This window comes from Tiliqua scincoides, chromosome 1, assembly GCF_035046505.1.
Source record: "Tiliqua scincoides isolate rTilSci1 chromosome 1, rTilSci1.hap2, whole genome shotgun sequence".
NCBI classification, from domain to species: domain Eukaryota; kingdom Metazoa; phylum Chordata; class Lepidosauria; order Squamata; family Scincidae; genus Tiliqua; species Tiliqua scincoides.
The window spans coordinates 212,253,420-212,270,413 of NC_089821.1; the positions used below are offsets into that span (position 1 = coordinate 212,253,420).

Sequence of the window (16,994 nt, forward strand, 5' to 3'; positions counted from 1 at the left end):
GGCAGATGTGACTGCCCAGAGCGTCCCTGTGACCTACTCTTGGTTGCTGGCTTTCTCTTTTTTGGGAGGTAGAGGTGGACAAAATACAGGAAAAACAGGCATTCACTCACGAGGGTTTGAATGGTTACAAAACAATGAGAACACAAAGCATGTGGGAATTCAGCTGTTGTAGCTGTATGAAATCCACTGAATTTTATAGCATCCAATCGTTGAGGTGATTTATATAGCCGGCATTATGTAACGGTAGAGATTATGAGAAAGGGGTCTCTGCATATAATGTTTGAACTGACTCAGCATCTTTAAATGTAATCTAAATTATAAACATATATTCATGCTTCAGAAAACAAAACAAAAGCTGTGCAGACTGCATTAAATCCATCTATAAAGCATCCCTGGTTAGAATTGACTTTAAGCCATCAGTCGCATCTAGATAGCAATATATTTCCCATTGGTTAGGCTGTCTAAGCGGAGTTTGTTATACCAAAGAATATAAGCTGCATTTTTCTGGAAAACTGCAAATGAATTCCAGTGTTGTAATAAGGCATTATAAGTGGGTCAATGTCTGAAGATAATGTCTGTAGCTTTGTCCGGATTAGTTCTGTCATCCCTGTCATTGCAGCCTGTCACCACCTGCTGAACAACAAGTTATAAAAAGGCCCACCTAGACATTTTTTATTCTTGTGTTCCAAAATAGTCACAGTTTGAACTCTATCAATGCTATTTTAACACTAACAGGACATTGATATGTAGCAGGGTGTAGCCCATTCCTGCTTTTGCACCATATAGATTAGAAAATGCAAATATTTTGCCTTAGACTGAACTCTCTAATTTCACAATTTATGTGAATTCTAGTTTAGGAACTGACATTGGCATCCATAAATCTCTAACAATGCATGTTTCTCTCTAATTCACTGTCACTGATCTGTTGTAATCTAGTCGGAACTATGTATGCCCTAACGAGATCCTGAGTCCATATTCCAAAAGAATCAATGTGTGATCTTATTAGTAGTCTGTCTCTTTCTTTTGGGGTATTCTTCAATGTTGTTTGGTACATCCTTGGCGGTAGTTCCCAAACTGTGTTGGGGCCCACCTGTGGGTCACAATCCAATTTTTTGGTGGGTGATATTGACAATTAGACTTCTAGACTTTAACTAGGCAATTAGATTAGACTATGAGGCTTGAGGGGTTGGTAAAGCTCTTTTGGGAGTGGGTGGGTTCCGATGCTAAAAAGTTTGGGAACCACTCTCCTAGGGCTAAGTTTATGTTTGCGCAACTGAATGGTACTGGAAGATTAGCTTTCCATGTGTTACTGTGTCTGTTGCTGTTCTTCTTCAGACAAGTGGTCTTGCATTTTGTGTATACAGGTCCAGCCTATTTATACATGGATTTTTTATACACGGATTTGACTCAACACAAATGGCTCCTGCAAATGAGAAGGAATGTGCTGATCCCTGGAGAAGGGGAAAATGCACCCCTTTAAAATCAGTTTAAAAAACTGAACAGTCCTTTAATAGTAGCCTCCTTAATGAGTGAGAGAGGGGGCAGCTGGCTGACAATCCATCAATCCTTCTCTCTCCAGGTGACCCCTCCTTTCCCCCTGAGCATGTGAAAGAAAGCTACTTTGCATTGGTGAAGGGAGGGATCAGAGTAAAGCATTTCTAAGCACTTTGAGAGAGACTGATTGTTGGATTATTGTCTTAATGACTCTATCTTAACATCACAAAAGTTAGCAAGGCTCTTTTTAAATCACTGGAGCAAAGAAACTTTGTTTTTTAAATTGACTTGCTATAGTGCTTTTTTTGCCATCCAGGTGAGTGCTTGGAATGGAACCCATGCGAATAATTCATCTCAACCTGTATGCTCCTTGCAGACTTTTGATGACATAATACTGTGTTATTTTCTATAAATATATTTATTTTTTATAGTTATATTTGTGGACATCCAACCTTCAGGGAAAAACTCTGGACTACCAAAATCTGGAGTGAAAGCTAGATGTGCTCACTTTACCTGGTACACAACAAGATTACTCAGAGTAGTTTATCCATAGTTCAAATGACAGTTGATCACTCTCTTGCAGGCAGCAGCATTTCCAGCAATAAATACATTTTGTTTAAGCCATTGTTAGTTCTCACATTGTTCTGATATATTGATTTTTGATGTATATATCTGATAAATTGTTTTTTTATTTATCTGGTACCAGTGTTCTATTGCTTACAGGAAGACAGCAGAAAGGCTTCTGCATTTTAGAAATAAGCTTCAGGTTCCTCAGATGGAGGCTTCATTGTCTTTCTGTTGTATCCTCAGATATCGGAGCCTAAAACATTTCAACTATGATGTCTGCCAGAGCTGTTTCTTCTCTGGTCGTACAGCAAAGGGTCACAAATTGCATTACCCAATGGTGGAGTACTGCATACCGGTGAGTCTGATTTACTTACTCTTTACTGTCTGGTTTACTTTTGGTAATGGATTGTTCTTCGATTATTCCTTAGTATGCCCCTTTCTCTCTTTGACATCTGACTTGTCTTACTAAGGTAACTAATGTTTCTAGAAGTCAAGCTTAAAATGTTGCAGACAACCGAAATATTTATGGAGTCTTAACACAGGGAAGAAGAGAGTGACAGCTTTAAAATGTGCCTAAGCTACAAACCAGGGATGTCCTTTAGAATTGTTCCCAGGATTTGTACATGAATATGTGAGACTGATCTATACTTCGTCAGACTATTGGCCCATAAAGTCCAGTACTTTTGCCTCTGACTAGCAGTGGCTTCATAGTCAGAAATTATATTGGTAAGTAAAGGCAGTTGCTTTAAGTTTCCAGTTGCCCAAGAAATTGACTGTTCTTATAGGAAACTCCCCATACACCCCATTCTCTATCTGTTATCATCCATTCATTAGGTACTGATGTAGATATATAGATGACATCTCTTTATTTTGGCATGGCAGATAGGAGAGATCAGGAAAGTTCAATGCCTAAATTAATAATGTTATCCATTTGGAGATATGTTTGAGTGCTCACTACATCATTTATCTGAACATCTTATGGAAGTCAAGACTAGCTTAAATACATTATTATTATTATTATTCAAGAAAGAAAGCTGTTAAGATTTGATATTTTTGATCCAAAATATAGTACAATCAATTTGCTGAACAATGTGTAAGGATCAGGTGTAATTGTTCAAACACCAAATAATTTTCCTTTGAGTCAGACTGTGCTGTGATTTACAACTTTGGGGGTATCCTGATTATGTGTCGAGGACTTAGCAACTGGAGTGTAGCAAAACCGGAAGTGGAGTGCAATCGCTGTACTTTCACTTTTTAAGCTGCAGGGGCCCTGCAAACACTCGCACACAGGGCTCCCCGCACCCCCGACAGATTGCTGCAGGGACTGGTGAGTAAATGCCAGTCCCTGCAGCGCCCTTAGCAACACAATCCTAGGGATCGTGTCTCTGCCTCCCCCCGCCCCCACTGCCTCCCCCTCTCCCACAAGGACTTACAGAGGTCCTCAAACTCCCTGTAAGTTTGAGAACCACAGCTGAATATCCTTCTGGTGGGCTTTCATTCTTTTAAGAGAGACTCTCTTTTTTAACACAGCAGGAAGAGCCATGGGCTTACAGATGTTGCTTTCTGCTTAGGAAAATAAATCAGTCTCCTATTTAGTGTTTCTCAGTGTTTATTACAAAGAACTGGATAATGAAGGCTGCAATCCTATACACACTTACCTGGGAGTATGAAATAAGTGGGATTTATGTCAGAGTAGCCATGTGTAGGATTGCACTGTAAGAGGCTCACACTGCACTCAGTGAGATGTGAGGCTCACTATTCTCAGCCACTCAGGATGAGTTGAAGTTTGCTTGTGCCTCATCACCTTGTGTTCTGAAAAGTTTCACCATTGAAAAACAGTACTGAAAAGAGCTAACAATCTCTACAGACTCACGGAGGAGGCTCATTTTGCTAAGTTACATAACCTACACTTATGTATAGCGTTTTCCAATTATACCATCTTTGGTATTTAATTAATAGGGCATAATTACGGTAATTCAGATCCACCTACCATAGGGCATAATTACGGTAATTCAGATCCACCTACCAGATAACTTACATCAAAAAACTCTTTACCCCATAAAGATTCTCAGTATAGTATGGATAAGCTTTAATTGTTATACGTAAAAGGAGAACTTGGAAAAAATGAAACCAGACTATTTCAAATTCACATTTTTAAATTGATTTCAGACATCACTTTACATACAGTGCTTTAGATCAGGGGTGTCCAAACTTTTTGGCAGGAGGGCCACGTCATCTCTCTGACACTGACACTCAGTTCATGTGAGAGGTAGAACAGTTGCCCTCTTGCTGAGAGCAGTTGCGTTAGGCCAGCGTGGGCTCCAGCATGTCTCTGGAGGGCCATAGGCACACTGAAGACTGGGGGTTCCCTGCGGGCCAGATTGGGAGTCCCTGACAGCCACAAGTGTCCCCCGGGCCAGGGTTTGGACACCCCTGCTTTAGATCATATGCAAACACCAGAAGAGCAACACTTCTGCATCTCTCCAATACAATTTACATGGAATGTATCTACTTTCGCATCACTACAGCAGAATGCAAACTACTTGCTATGCAACGATGACAACCTGTGTCCAATTGCTAATTAGTTGCCTCTCAGAAAAGGAAATATTAAATCACTAAAGCAAAATTTCCCTTGTTCCAATCGCAATTCTGAAAGTCAAGATTAGTTAGGGGGTTTCTGGGTCTAAGAACTGACTGATTTCCATGCCTACTCAAATGACAGAATCAGAAGGAATCAATATTACTAGATCAGTTATGATTGAACAATATGTAGATGCAGTTTTAGTCAATGAAGATATGTATGCCCACCCTAATAAGAAATATTTCCTTTCCAGTACAACAGTCTGCAAAGGAAAGCAAAAACATTATCATGCAGACAAAGCTAAAGTGGAAGCAACAGTATTTTAAATATTGGATACCTTGATTACAAATTGTATTTCTCAGCAGAGGCCTCTAGCTCCCAATAAAGTTCACTTAAATATGCTATTTTATAGCTACTTTTTAAGTGCCTGTATGGAAGCTACTCCTCAGTAGTTGGTGTTTGCTGCCGTGTGGTTTCCAAATAATTCATAAAGGTTTTAAGGTTGGTTTATTGGTTTTTAAGGTGCTGCATGGACAAAATCCATTCCACTTTGCTTGACTTATTGCTCCATTTGTTCCTAGCCAGAAACTGAAAACTGCTGAAGCTTACCTTTTTTCAATTCCATAATTTTCCTTTCAGGTTTAAAACTAGAGAAGGCTATTTTTGTTTTGTTTTTTTATGAATCCCCACTATGGGGCTCAGTCACTTCTGTTTGATCATCATCATGCTGGAACAGTTCAAGATTTTAAATAGGTGAACTCGTTTAACTTGGCTTCCCCAGGGTTTGAAATGTTAGAAATAAACAGACCTTTAAATAATGAAAATGATTCTCTTTGTGTTTATTTATTTAAGGGAGCTGATATGCCATGCAATTTGTGGAGATCAAAAATTCTGTGGCATAATTATTCCTTACATTTAAACTTTACATTAAAATGATCTGAGATTGTATCTCTTGCATTTCATAGTGCTTTAATTCTTCTAATTACAATTGTTCTCTTCCCCCAACATCTTCCAACAGAGGAAAATGCTTCATATATCTGTTGAAGTCACCTGCAGTCCTAAAAGTTTGCCACAATAATTGTGTTGGTAAAGACTTTAAAAAGTACCATCAAATCCTTTGCTGTTTTTGTTGCAATAGACCAGTGATTTTCAACCTTTTCCATATTAGGGCACACTGACAAGGCACTAAAATGGTCAAGACACAACACCTGGTTTTTGACAATTGACAAGGCACACCATGCTGCCAGTGGGGCTCACATCTCCCACTGGCCCTATTAATAAATTACCTTTCACCTAAATTCCTGTGGCACACCAGTGTGCCATGGCACAGTGGTTGAAAATGGCTGCAATAGACTAACATAGCAATCCCCTGGAAAGGGTTATTGTAGCCAGTATTTCGGTAAGACTGATTCTAATTTAACAGTAGGCATTTACAGAAATGTTCCCCAGTTCTGGGATTCTTGGTTATTCCTATAAAATCAATTACAGGGAAACCAAATAGGAAGAATAGCATGTGGTTAAATTCCTTTGTTTTTCCACACTAGAAGTTTTTGGCTGCCAGAATTACTAGAGTTGACAGATGGAAAATAATTCTGCGGCAGATATAATCCTAATAAAATTGACTGACACTTTTCTCTATTTGTCACTGATATTTATCTTTAACTACTAACAGCGCAATCCTATCCACACTTTCCTGGGAGTAAGCCCCATTGAATCTAATGGGACTTACTTCTGAGTAGACATGCATAGGATTGGGCTATAAGTTGCCAGTAGTTCTGGTTCATTTAAATGCTAACATTAGTTTGTTGTGCCATCCTGGGGTGCCAGTATCCCAATATCCTCTTGGGGGAGACAGTCATATGCATGTCAGACAAACTGCAAACTACCCATTCAACTTGGGTCCCTCTCTTTTTATGTAGAAGGTAATCCCTAATCTGTTGCTACACTCCAGTTGCTAGAATCCTCAACACATAGTTCGGTTTTGAGGAGGTGGAGCCTAATCGCTGCACTTTCACTTTTTAAGCGGCGGGGAGCCCTGCAGACACTTGCGCAGGGCTCCCCACACCTCTGACAGGCTGCTGCAGGGACTGGTGAGTAAATGCCAGTCCCTGCAGATTCCGGGAATCGCACTGCTGCTTTCCCCCTGCCCATAATGGGGCAGAGGCCAGCACCCTCTGGCTGGGGTGCCGCAACACCCCGGTTTGTAAAGCACTTCTATACAGGTATAACCCAATTCACAGATTTTTCACCTGTAGTTTTATCTCAACAGGATGAGAAGGGCCTTTAATGGAAAAAAAAGTCATTTAACAATAGGCTCATTAGTGCGGGAGAGGGCAGCTGACAATTCATTAATCATTCTCTCTCCAGATGCTTCAAACAGCTTCACTCTGAGGCAAGCGACCCCTCCCTTCCCCCTGAGCACGTAAAATAATGCAAGTGATTATCCCCTCCTCCACTGATGGGAGGGGTTGCTGCCTCAGACTGAAGCCTTTTTAATAATAATACATAATAATAATACAGGTATTTATATACCGCCTTTCTTGGTCGTCAGATTTCTCCTCAGACTTTATTCAAGGCGGTTTACATAGGCAGGCTGATTAAATCCCCGTAGGGATTTTTACAATTGAAAGAAGGTTCTATCTTTCAAGAACCACAACAGTCCAGATGTTTCACTCTGATCTGGTTTCACATTCTGGCCTCCATCCTCCCACGCTCACAGTAGATGGAATAACTCGGCTCAACTTGTCAGCTGCTTCAGGGTTGCACGGTGCCGGTGGCCTCAAACTGGCGACCTGTGGATGTTATCTTCAGGCAAATGGAGGCTCTACCCTCTAGACCAGACCTCCTGCCTTTAAGTGTTTGGAGAGAGAACTGTTGATTCTGCCTGAAAGTTTGCCTGATGCTTCTGTTGTACATTACAAAGGTCGGCAAGGCTGTTTTTAAATCGCCGAGGAAAGGGACATTGGATTTCTTTTAATGCAATTTTTGGTATCCACTGGGTGCTGGGAATGGAATCGTCATGGATACCAAGACTCAACCTGTAAATCTGTTCACTTTGGAATTGCATTTTGCATCTCCCTTTCCATCCTGAGAATATCATCTCAATAAACTGTTTGGTCTTTCTGACCCATATACCTATGCTTGACAATTCCTTTGATTCAGTCTCCATGAAACTTGAACCCTAAGGGGTTTGCTTGGGAGCCTTTAGACAAAGGAAGGTCACCCAACAACACATCTATACATCCTGACAGGTCTCTGCTCTCATTTCTTACTTACAAAATAACTCCAACCTGGCACTTAGTCTCAGGAAAATAGATGCTTTCTCTAACTGTCAGCCACGATTATGAGGTTTGAGGTGTTTACCCTCGAGAAGTCTTGAGAAACAGAATTGTAAGTTCTTTTTATTATGTCTGAAACCTATTTTCTCCAGTGGTTACATGACTCCTTGGCAACATATCAAACCATTAGTCCAATCATGGCAATAAATATTAGCTTCTTTAAAAAGCATGGCATTAGCAGTCATTCAGACACTGAATGCTCAGAAGCACACATTACCATTTGAAAAATTGCCACAAGAAATTCCAGAAAAGAAGTGAGCATGCATCACAGTTGTAACTATTTGGCTAGAAAGAACAAAATTTTAAAGCCAAAAGCAATTCCTTTATACAAGTAGTGATTGAACATATGTAATGTGAATATCTATCCCTTAAAAGAAGCATTGTAGCTGCCAGGAAAGGACAAGGCAGTTCTTAACAATTACTCTCAGTTTAAGAAACAGATCTCATTGTTTCTGCAAGTGCAAAAGCTATTCCTATTTCTGTATACACAGTGGACCATGATACATTTGAAAGTGGACATCTGAGCAGTGCTTGGAACCACTGTTGAGCTTGTAGTCTGGCTATAATAACATGGATGCACTGTTTCTATGAATTGGTACTTTCATATGAGCTGCATAGCTTGCTGCCATAATTTGCATAATCACAACAGCTCTGAAAATGGATTTTTGTGGCCACCCAAATCATGGCAGGTGTCTACTAAAGGGGAAGCAATGGAATTTCAGACTTAAAATCTTCACTTTTGTAATTAAATTTCCTTTCCCTTATGAATGTAGTTTGATGTGTTTACGCATACATATTTCCATTCTAACTGTTGTTATAAGTCACTTCTGTTACACGTGTTACAAGTTTACTAAATTGAAAGAAGTGTATAAAAATTGCTGTGTAATTTAACTACTACCGAACTTTAAAAGCAGGCAACAAAGGAAGAAATTATTTTTTAAAAACTTTTTAAATTTCAGCTTTTTATATTCATTGTTTTATTTTCAGTCTTTAAAAACTCATTTTTGATGTGCCAGTTCTTAAAAGCACTGTCATTTGTACTTTGCAGCCAGGCTTCAGTTGACTATATAATGTAACATATTACCCAAAGCCTGTAGATTCTAAGTATTTAATTTGATCTCTGTACATGTGTTTTCCCTAGACAACATCGGGAGAAGATGTGCGAGATTTCACAAAGGTGTTAAAGAACAAGTTCCGATCTAAGAAGTATTTTGCTAAACACCCAAGGCTTGGCTACCTACCAGTGCAAACAGTCCTAGAAGGTGACAATTTGGAGACGTAAGTTTTACAGATGAGTGTTTCATCTAAATGGATATATGGGCATGGTTGGCTAGGGGGCAAGGCAGACCCATGTGACAATTAAAACAAGGCATGCAATTTGGTTGCAGGTGGTGGTTTCGTGTGTGTTAACCTTTGGTTCAGCATCTTGGTCAATTTCCTTTCTGACAACTTGGAAGTGATGGGTGATGTGATGATGTCATCACATTGCTGCCAAACTTCCACATTGCCAAGCTCAGCACTAGGTGATGTCACCCCTAGCAATGCCACTGATAGAGTGATAATGCTGCAGACCCTAAAATAGAGAAGCTCCCCCCCCCCCCGTAGAGTTCACCTTTGAGGTAAGGAACCTCAAGGTTGAGGGTGAGTAGAAGGGATAGATCCCTATCTGCTAACAAGATGACAACAAGGTGTTACCAAAACAGCCTGGTTTAGTTGTTTACGAAATTAGTACACGTGATCTATTGGAACACTAGGACCTTAAGACTGGATGTGAACCAACATTTTACAGAAATTCCTTTTACTTAAAGAAGAGACTGAGAGAAATATTCCAATAAATGATTGCAGCTTTATTAAAAGGGACACAAAACAGATATCCAAAAGAATCAGTAAAGGATTATGGTAGTGCCCTAACCAGAGTGTCCTATAGTGGTGAGTGCAGTGTCATGCGAGTGTATTTGGTGCATCTGAAGAAATCAGAAAGAGGGGAATAGTGGGGAAGGATTATAGGGATCCCTACTCTGCCAACCCCAGCTGCTAGTTAAAGATGGGGAAAGAAGGGAAAAAAGGGGGAGTGAGGGAAGGGAAGAGTTCAAAGCACATGACATAGTTATGTGTCTGGGCGTAGTTATGTCTGGGCATCTAGTCTATGAGCAGAAGTTTCTGTGAGCAACATGTGTGAACACTCAGGAAAGTGACCCTGAGTTAGGGCACTCAGGAGAGTGACCATGTGTTTGGGCACTCAGAAGAGTGACTATTTGCTATCAAACCCTCTTAGTATTTAAGGATATTGAAAAGTTGCTTACGTGTAAGCAGAATATTTGGGAATAAATGTGTAACTTGGGGTATTTGCTTTTAATGTATCAGTAACTTGGGTATGAATGAAGGGAATTCCTCTTAATCAACCAGGATGCAGGTAAACAGGGCTAGCAGTGTCAGCTAAAATAAAGATTAGTCCTCTGGTACTAGGGGATGTCTGGCAATTTAAAGTGAGGTTAAGTTAATGCAAAATACACATATAATCCATTGTTTTGGTGCGAAATACAGAAGTTACTGGAATTGCATTCAAGAATGCAAACACAAACCGTGGATACAATGGAAAACTGTCTGACAGGATTACTGAGTTTCATTCAGCTAGAGATACAATGTAGGATTATCAATCTCCTTCCAGGGTATGTGATTGTGAGGGGAGAAGAAGGAATACAAACAGACAACCAAGAGTCTGAGCTTGACAAAAGTGGACCTGTAGGCCAGTGTTTTCTGGGAGAATAATCATTTTGCATGCTGGCATCCATACATGAAGGTCTGCAAAATGTTTCTGGATGTCAAAGTAGCATAACTAGTAATACAATAAAATGGGAGGCGGATTTACTCTTAACAAAGGATGATCCTGCCAAAGGGTTTATTGAACTGTATCTGTGACATTCTGGCATCCAAGTTGTATCTGACCTATGCTGATGTGGCAATTTTCCACTATTGCATTGGTGTCTGTGACGCATCCATTGACAGGCAGTCTTCTACACTGGTGGGACTGTCATTGCACCAGTGCATATGGAGATACACTGGCGTATCTCAAGGATAGGATTATACCTTAAGTCTCATGAAATTTCGTGATATTTTCTTTCCACAAATAGTATATATATATACACTGCTCTAAACAATAAAGGGAACACTTAAACAACACATCCGAGATCTGAATGAACGAAATATTCCTATTAAATGCTTTGTTCCTGACATAGTTGAATGTGCTGACAACAAAATCACACAACAATCATCAATGGAAATCACATTTATTAACCCATGGAGGTCTGGGTTTGGTGTCATACTCAAAATTGAAGTGGAAAAACACACTACAGGCTGATCCAACTTCGATGTAATGGCCATACAGCAAGTCAAAATGAGGCTCAGTAGTGTGTGTGGCCTCCACGTGCCTGTATGACCTCCCTACAACGCCTGGGCATGCTCCTGATGAGGTGGCGGATAGTCTCCTGAGGGATCGCCTCCCAGACCTGTACTAAAGCATCCACCAACTCCTGGACAGTCTGTGGTGCAACGTGGCGCTGGTGGATGGAGCGAGACATGATGTCCCTGATGTGCTCAATTGGATTCAGGTCTGGGGAATGGGTGGGCCAGTCCATAGCATCAATGCCTTCATCTTGCAGGAACTGCTAACACACTCCAGCCACATGAGGTCTAGCACTGTCTTGCATTAGGAGGAACCCAGGGCCAACCGCGCCAGCATATGGTCTCACAAGGGGTCTGAGGATCTCATCTCAGTACCTAATGGCAGTCAGGCTACCTCTGGCGAGCACATGGAGGGCTGTGCGGCCCCCCAAAGAAATGCCACCCCACACCATTACTGACCCACTGCCAAACCGGTCATGCTGGAGGATGTTGCAGGCAGCAGAACGTTCTCCCTGCCGTCTCCAGACTCTGTCACGTCTGTCACATGTGCTCAATGTGAACCTGCTTTCATCTGTGAAGAGCACAGGGCGCCAGTGGCGAGGTTGCCAATCTTGGTATTCTCTGGCAAATGCCAAACGTTCTGCACGGTGTCGGGCTGTCAGCACAACCCCCACCTGTGGACGTCGGGCCCTCATACCACCCTCATGGAGTCTGTTTCTGACCGTTTGAGCAGACACATGCACATTTGTGGCCTGCTGGAGGTCATTTTGCAGGGCTCTGGCAGTGCTCCTCCTGTTCCTCCTGGCACGAAGGCGGAGGTAGCGGTCCTGATGCTGGGTTGTTGCCCTCGTACGGCCTCCTCCACGTCTCCTGGTGTACTGGCCTGTCTTCTGGTAGCGCCTCCATGCTCTGGACACCACACTGACAGACACAGCAAACCTTCTTGCCACAGCTCGCATTGATGTGCCATCCTGGATGAGCTGCACTACCTGAGCCACTTGTGTGGGCTGCAGACTCCACCTCATGCTACCACTAGAGTGACAGCACCGCCAGCATTCAAGGGTCACCCAAACATCAGCCAGAAAGCATAGGGACTGCAAAGTGGTCTGTGGTCACCACCTGCAGAACCACTCCTTTATTGGGTGTGTCTTGTTACTTGCCTATGATTTCCACCTGTTGTCTACTCCATTTGTGCAATAGCATGTGAACTTGATTGTCAATCGGTGTGGCTTCCTAGGTGGACAGTTTGATTTCACAGAAGTGTGATTGACTTGGAGTGACATTGTGTTGTTTAAGTGTTCCCTTTATTGTTTTGAGCAGTGTATATAGGATTGTAGCCTATATTTTAATGTTTGTATTGGGCTGAATCGTACCCAGAAGTCCTGTACTTAAGGGGGGGGGGCAGCCATTGTGAAATAGAGATCACATTTTTATTTTTGAATTCAAAAAACAATTAAAGAAAAATTAACCAAGCAGGTATATCAATGACTGCTGCCTGAAAAGGTTTCATTAGATATTTTTATTCCCTGAACGTTATAGTAGCTATGTCTACGCTAAACAATTACTAACAAGTGGCGTTATTACTGTTGGAAGGAACTTTCCCTTTAACCATTCCCTATACTTTCTTTAACAATATTCATACCCTAAACAGGATAAGTTTTACAAGTAGAATCAGATCAAGAAAGATTTGCTAAAATGCCAAGAAAATGTATTAAATGTGAAAATGTTGGCCTTGTAAACTCAGTATTCTCTGGAGAATACTGAGCAATTCTCTATTCTAGCAATTTACAGGGTCATACAAGGTGTTTGAGATTTCTGGCTCTGAATTGGAAGAAGTCATTCCTATTTGCTATTCTTTTTGTTTTCCAAATGTTTGTCTCCTGCGAATTTTTCTACAGTCTGCTGTGGCCATTCTGCTGCATTGTGTTTGAAGCTGCTACAACAAAACATCTGGGAGACCCAAAGGTGATACAGTGTATGGGTTTTTCCTGCTTATCTTGCATTAAGGTGATTTCCATATCTCCCTTTTTTTTTCTTGCAGTCCCATCACGCTCATCAGTATGTGGCCGGAACAATATGAGTGAGTATCTGAAACCTCTGTGCCTTTAAAAGCTGGTGGGTGCAATCCACCAAGAATTCCTTCACATTCTGTTGAAGTTAATGGGGTTTGTTCATGTGCACAGCTGTGCCCCTTCTCATCTCCCATTCGTTCCAGTAAGATGTGCATTGAAGATATTTCCAAAGCACTGTGCCTGAGTAAACTGATGGCTTTCTTAATGTTGTACAGTTGCTTATATGTATTCATGAACTCCTCAGCTATTTAGCAGTCATACCTGCTTGTGACTGAACAATATTATCAGTTTGTTTAGTATTGTAAACCTTTTTTTCTATAATTTGATAAATGAACTGTGCCTTCTCATTTTGATTTTTCTTTTCCTTTTTTCGGAAGCCCCTCCCAATCTCCCCAACTATTTCATGATGACACGCACTCCAGGATAGAACAATATGCCAACAGGTAAGATGCTTTAAAAAAACAACAACAAAGCTGAGGTTGTATTTTGTTTTGTAAACTGATGCTTCATACTTTAGAAAATATGTATGAAAGAGAAATCTGGCAGAAAATGGTTGGAAGTTGATGATATTCTTATTGTTTAAGGCAATGAACAAACACTTATGCTGGCAGCATTGAGTGTAAAATGCTGTAAAAATACTGGCATTTCTCCTACAGCGTGAGTTCTCATAATGTGGATATAATGTGGATGATAAAATAGGGAACACGATGTATGTAATGCGAATCACTATAATATAATCTCAAATGGGAGCAAAGCTATTGCACAGGCAGCACAGAAACACAACACAATGCAAGTCTGAAATTTCTATCCCCCTAACCTCCTTTTTCCTATGGAAGTAATTGGTTCTGTAATGCAAGTCTGAAATTCTCTAGCCCCTTGATGCTTTTTTCCCATTGGAACAATTGTTTCTTTGTTGTCCAATTGTTCATTGGAACATGTTGTTCCCATTGGAACAACATGAGGTTTCTTGGGAATGCAAGTATCACATTATATTGTATAATGTATACATTAGACTGTGTTGTAGGCTGGCTATTGAATGTTTTTCAAGATTATGTGTTTTAATTTATTTAGGATATTTATTTTGCACTCCTTGTCCTGAATGGATCCAAAAAAATGAAACACAATATCACAAAATCATGAAAAATAGAAATAGAACATCAATAAGAGCCTATAAAATGTATTTAAACAATAAAAAGCCAATGAACTAAGTGGAACTATGGGCAACCAACACAGATTAATAACTCACTTGACCCCAAATACTTTCTGAAATAAAGCTGTTTTCACCTATTGTCTAAAGAAACAGCAAGGCCATCTTCCCAGGGGAGTGAGTTCTATAGCCTTGGTTAGATCAAATTTTGATGCTGTTCTATATTGCCACCATCTGCATTTATTATGGAGGGGGAAAGTAGGCCAAAATAGATTGCCAAAACATTCAGGTAGTTTCATACCGGAGACTATGATGGAAACTTTCCCTTTGATCTGTCCATTCATAATCTACTCCTATGTACAATTTCCATAAATAGACTTGCACTGTGAGCCAAAGGCAATGCTGTTTCAAGTGAAACTTACTTTCAAGCTGTTGCCCTGATTCAGTGCCTTATGCACGGGGGGAGTATACGTAACACAAGGCCTTGTCATTTATTTCAGTGGCATCCCTGTATATATAATAATAATAAATAATAAAACTTTATTTTTATCCCGCCCTTCTCCCCAAAGGGACCCAGGGCGGCTAACAACATATAAAACAGATTAAAACATAATTTCACAACAGATAAAAACATATTAAAAAACACATTAGCAGAACCCATAAAAACAGTAGTCAGATAAAAGTCAGAATAAAAGAGCATAAAACAGCAGTTCTTAGAGGAATCGGGCCTGTAAAAAAGCAACTAAAAGATGTATAAAAATTGTTAAAAAGGCCATAAAGTCAGAAGGCTTGGTTAAACAACAAGGTCTTCAGGTCTCGCCGAAAGGTCTCAAGAGAGGAAGCCATTCTCAAGTCAAGGGGAAGGGAGTTCCATAACGTTGGTGCCACTACTGAGAAGGCCCTATTTCTTGCCACCACCCCACGAACCTCCTTGGGCGGCAGCACTTGTAAAAAGGCCTTCTCTGATGACCTGAGAGGACGAGCCGGATTGTGCGGAAGTAGGCGATCTCTAAGATAACCTGGCCCAGAGCAGTATAGGGCTTTAAAGGTCAAAACCAGCACCTTGAATTGGGCCCGGAAACGAATGGGCAGCCAATGCAGCCCCCGGAGAAGCGGGGAATATGACTGGGGAAGTCATATTCAATATATAGTCAATATATATGACTAGTCAATATACATTGACTAGTACATAGTCAATATACAGAATACATAGTCAATATATATGACTAGGGAAGCCTGCTTATGTGGACGTTTTGGCAGAAAAGGCAAAAGTGATGGGAGAAGGTGGGTCAATACAAAAGTAGCAAAGAACATGGCAGTAAGTCATCGGGTACTACAGAAAACATGGCACCAGAGGTGCCACCCAAATCCTAGATTCTAAGGATGGAGATTAGCATGAAAACATCCTGTGTAGCTAATTAAGAATTGGAGGATTACTTGGAGGATCACACACTAATTCCTTTGCAGTTGCCTAAAGCAAGAACTGATTTATGTGAAGTAGATGGGAAGTAAAATGCAACTGGGTCTTTTTTCTTATCTGAGGTTCTGTTTCTCTCTTAGGCTGGCCCAGATGGAACGGACCAGTGGTTCCTTGTTCACAGATGGTAGTTCCACCACAGGAAGCGTGTAAGTAGATTAAGCAAGTATAATTGCTGGAAAAGGTCAATTCATTTTATTATAGCGGCCTGATAACTTCTCCACCAATCACACTGAATTTTAGCTGCCAGCAAATAAAGTAATAATGAGAATTTCCCAGTGATCTGCATTAATGTCACATAGCCACAATGGTATAAACTGGAAGTGTTTAATTTGCTGAAAGGAGTAATTTAGTTCAGAGGAGAAGATTTTTGTGAAGGGGTAATTTTCCACACAAAGCATGATCTAGTAGAAAGGCATTGCAATAGTGCCTGTCAGCAAGTCTCTTGGTTGGTTGTATTTGTGTGTTTAAAATGCACTTTCATTTTATTTTCTTCCATCTACATTCAGCCACAAATTGGGCTGAATACCCCAGCATTGGGGCAGCCGTAGTACAGTGTTCTGATCCTGTTCGTGGTATTTAATTAAACATAAGGGGCGATGCTGAATAGGCAAGTAATATGTCATGCTGTGATTTGTCTACAGGAATAAAAATTGAGAAATAAGCAATACAATAGTCTTTTTTCCCCATTCACTTTGTAGCAAGCAGAGAGCTTGTGTTTACAAGCAATTATGTACTTTATTTCTTTGTTAGGGATTTCCCCCTTCTTTTTCAATTAAAGAGAGAGCTGAAGACAGCTCACATTTATTAAAAAAAACAACACACGCAAAAACACCACCACCATCTTTCTCTCTCTCTCTCCTTTTCTCTCAGCCAAATTTGGCACATGTGGATTCCATCCTGAATAACAGAGAAG

General features: G+C 40.6%; 1 protein-coding gene across 7 annotated transcripts in view; it reads left to right on the forward strand.

Annotated features, from left to right (window-relative positions):
• The window catches only part of UTRN (utrophin), a 416,792-nt gene that overhangs the window by 368,345 nt on the left and 31,453 nt on the right, over positions 1 to 16,994 (forward strand). For all 7 annotated transcript variants that reach the window (XM_066615317.1, XM_066615308.1, XM_066615334.1 and 4 more), the window contains 5 exons: positions 2,305 to 2,416; positions 9,122 to 9,258; positions 13,424 to 13,462; positions 13,832 to 13,897; positions 16,162 to 16,227. In XM_066615317.1, coding sequence (XP_066471414.1) covers positions 2,305 to 2,416; positions 9,122 to 9,258; positions 13,424 to 13,462; positions 13,832 to 13,897; positions 16,162 to 16,227 — 420 coding nt within the window. The remainder of the gene's footprint in view (positions 1 to 2,304; positions 2,417 to 9,121; positions 9,259 to 13,423; positions 13,463 to 13,831; positions 13,898 to 16,161; positions 16,228 to 16,994) is intronic.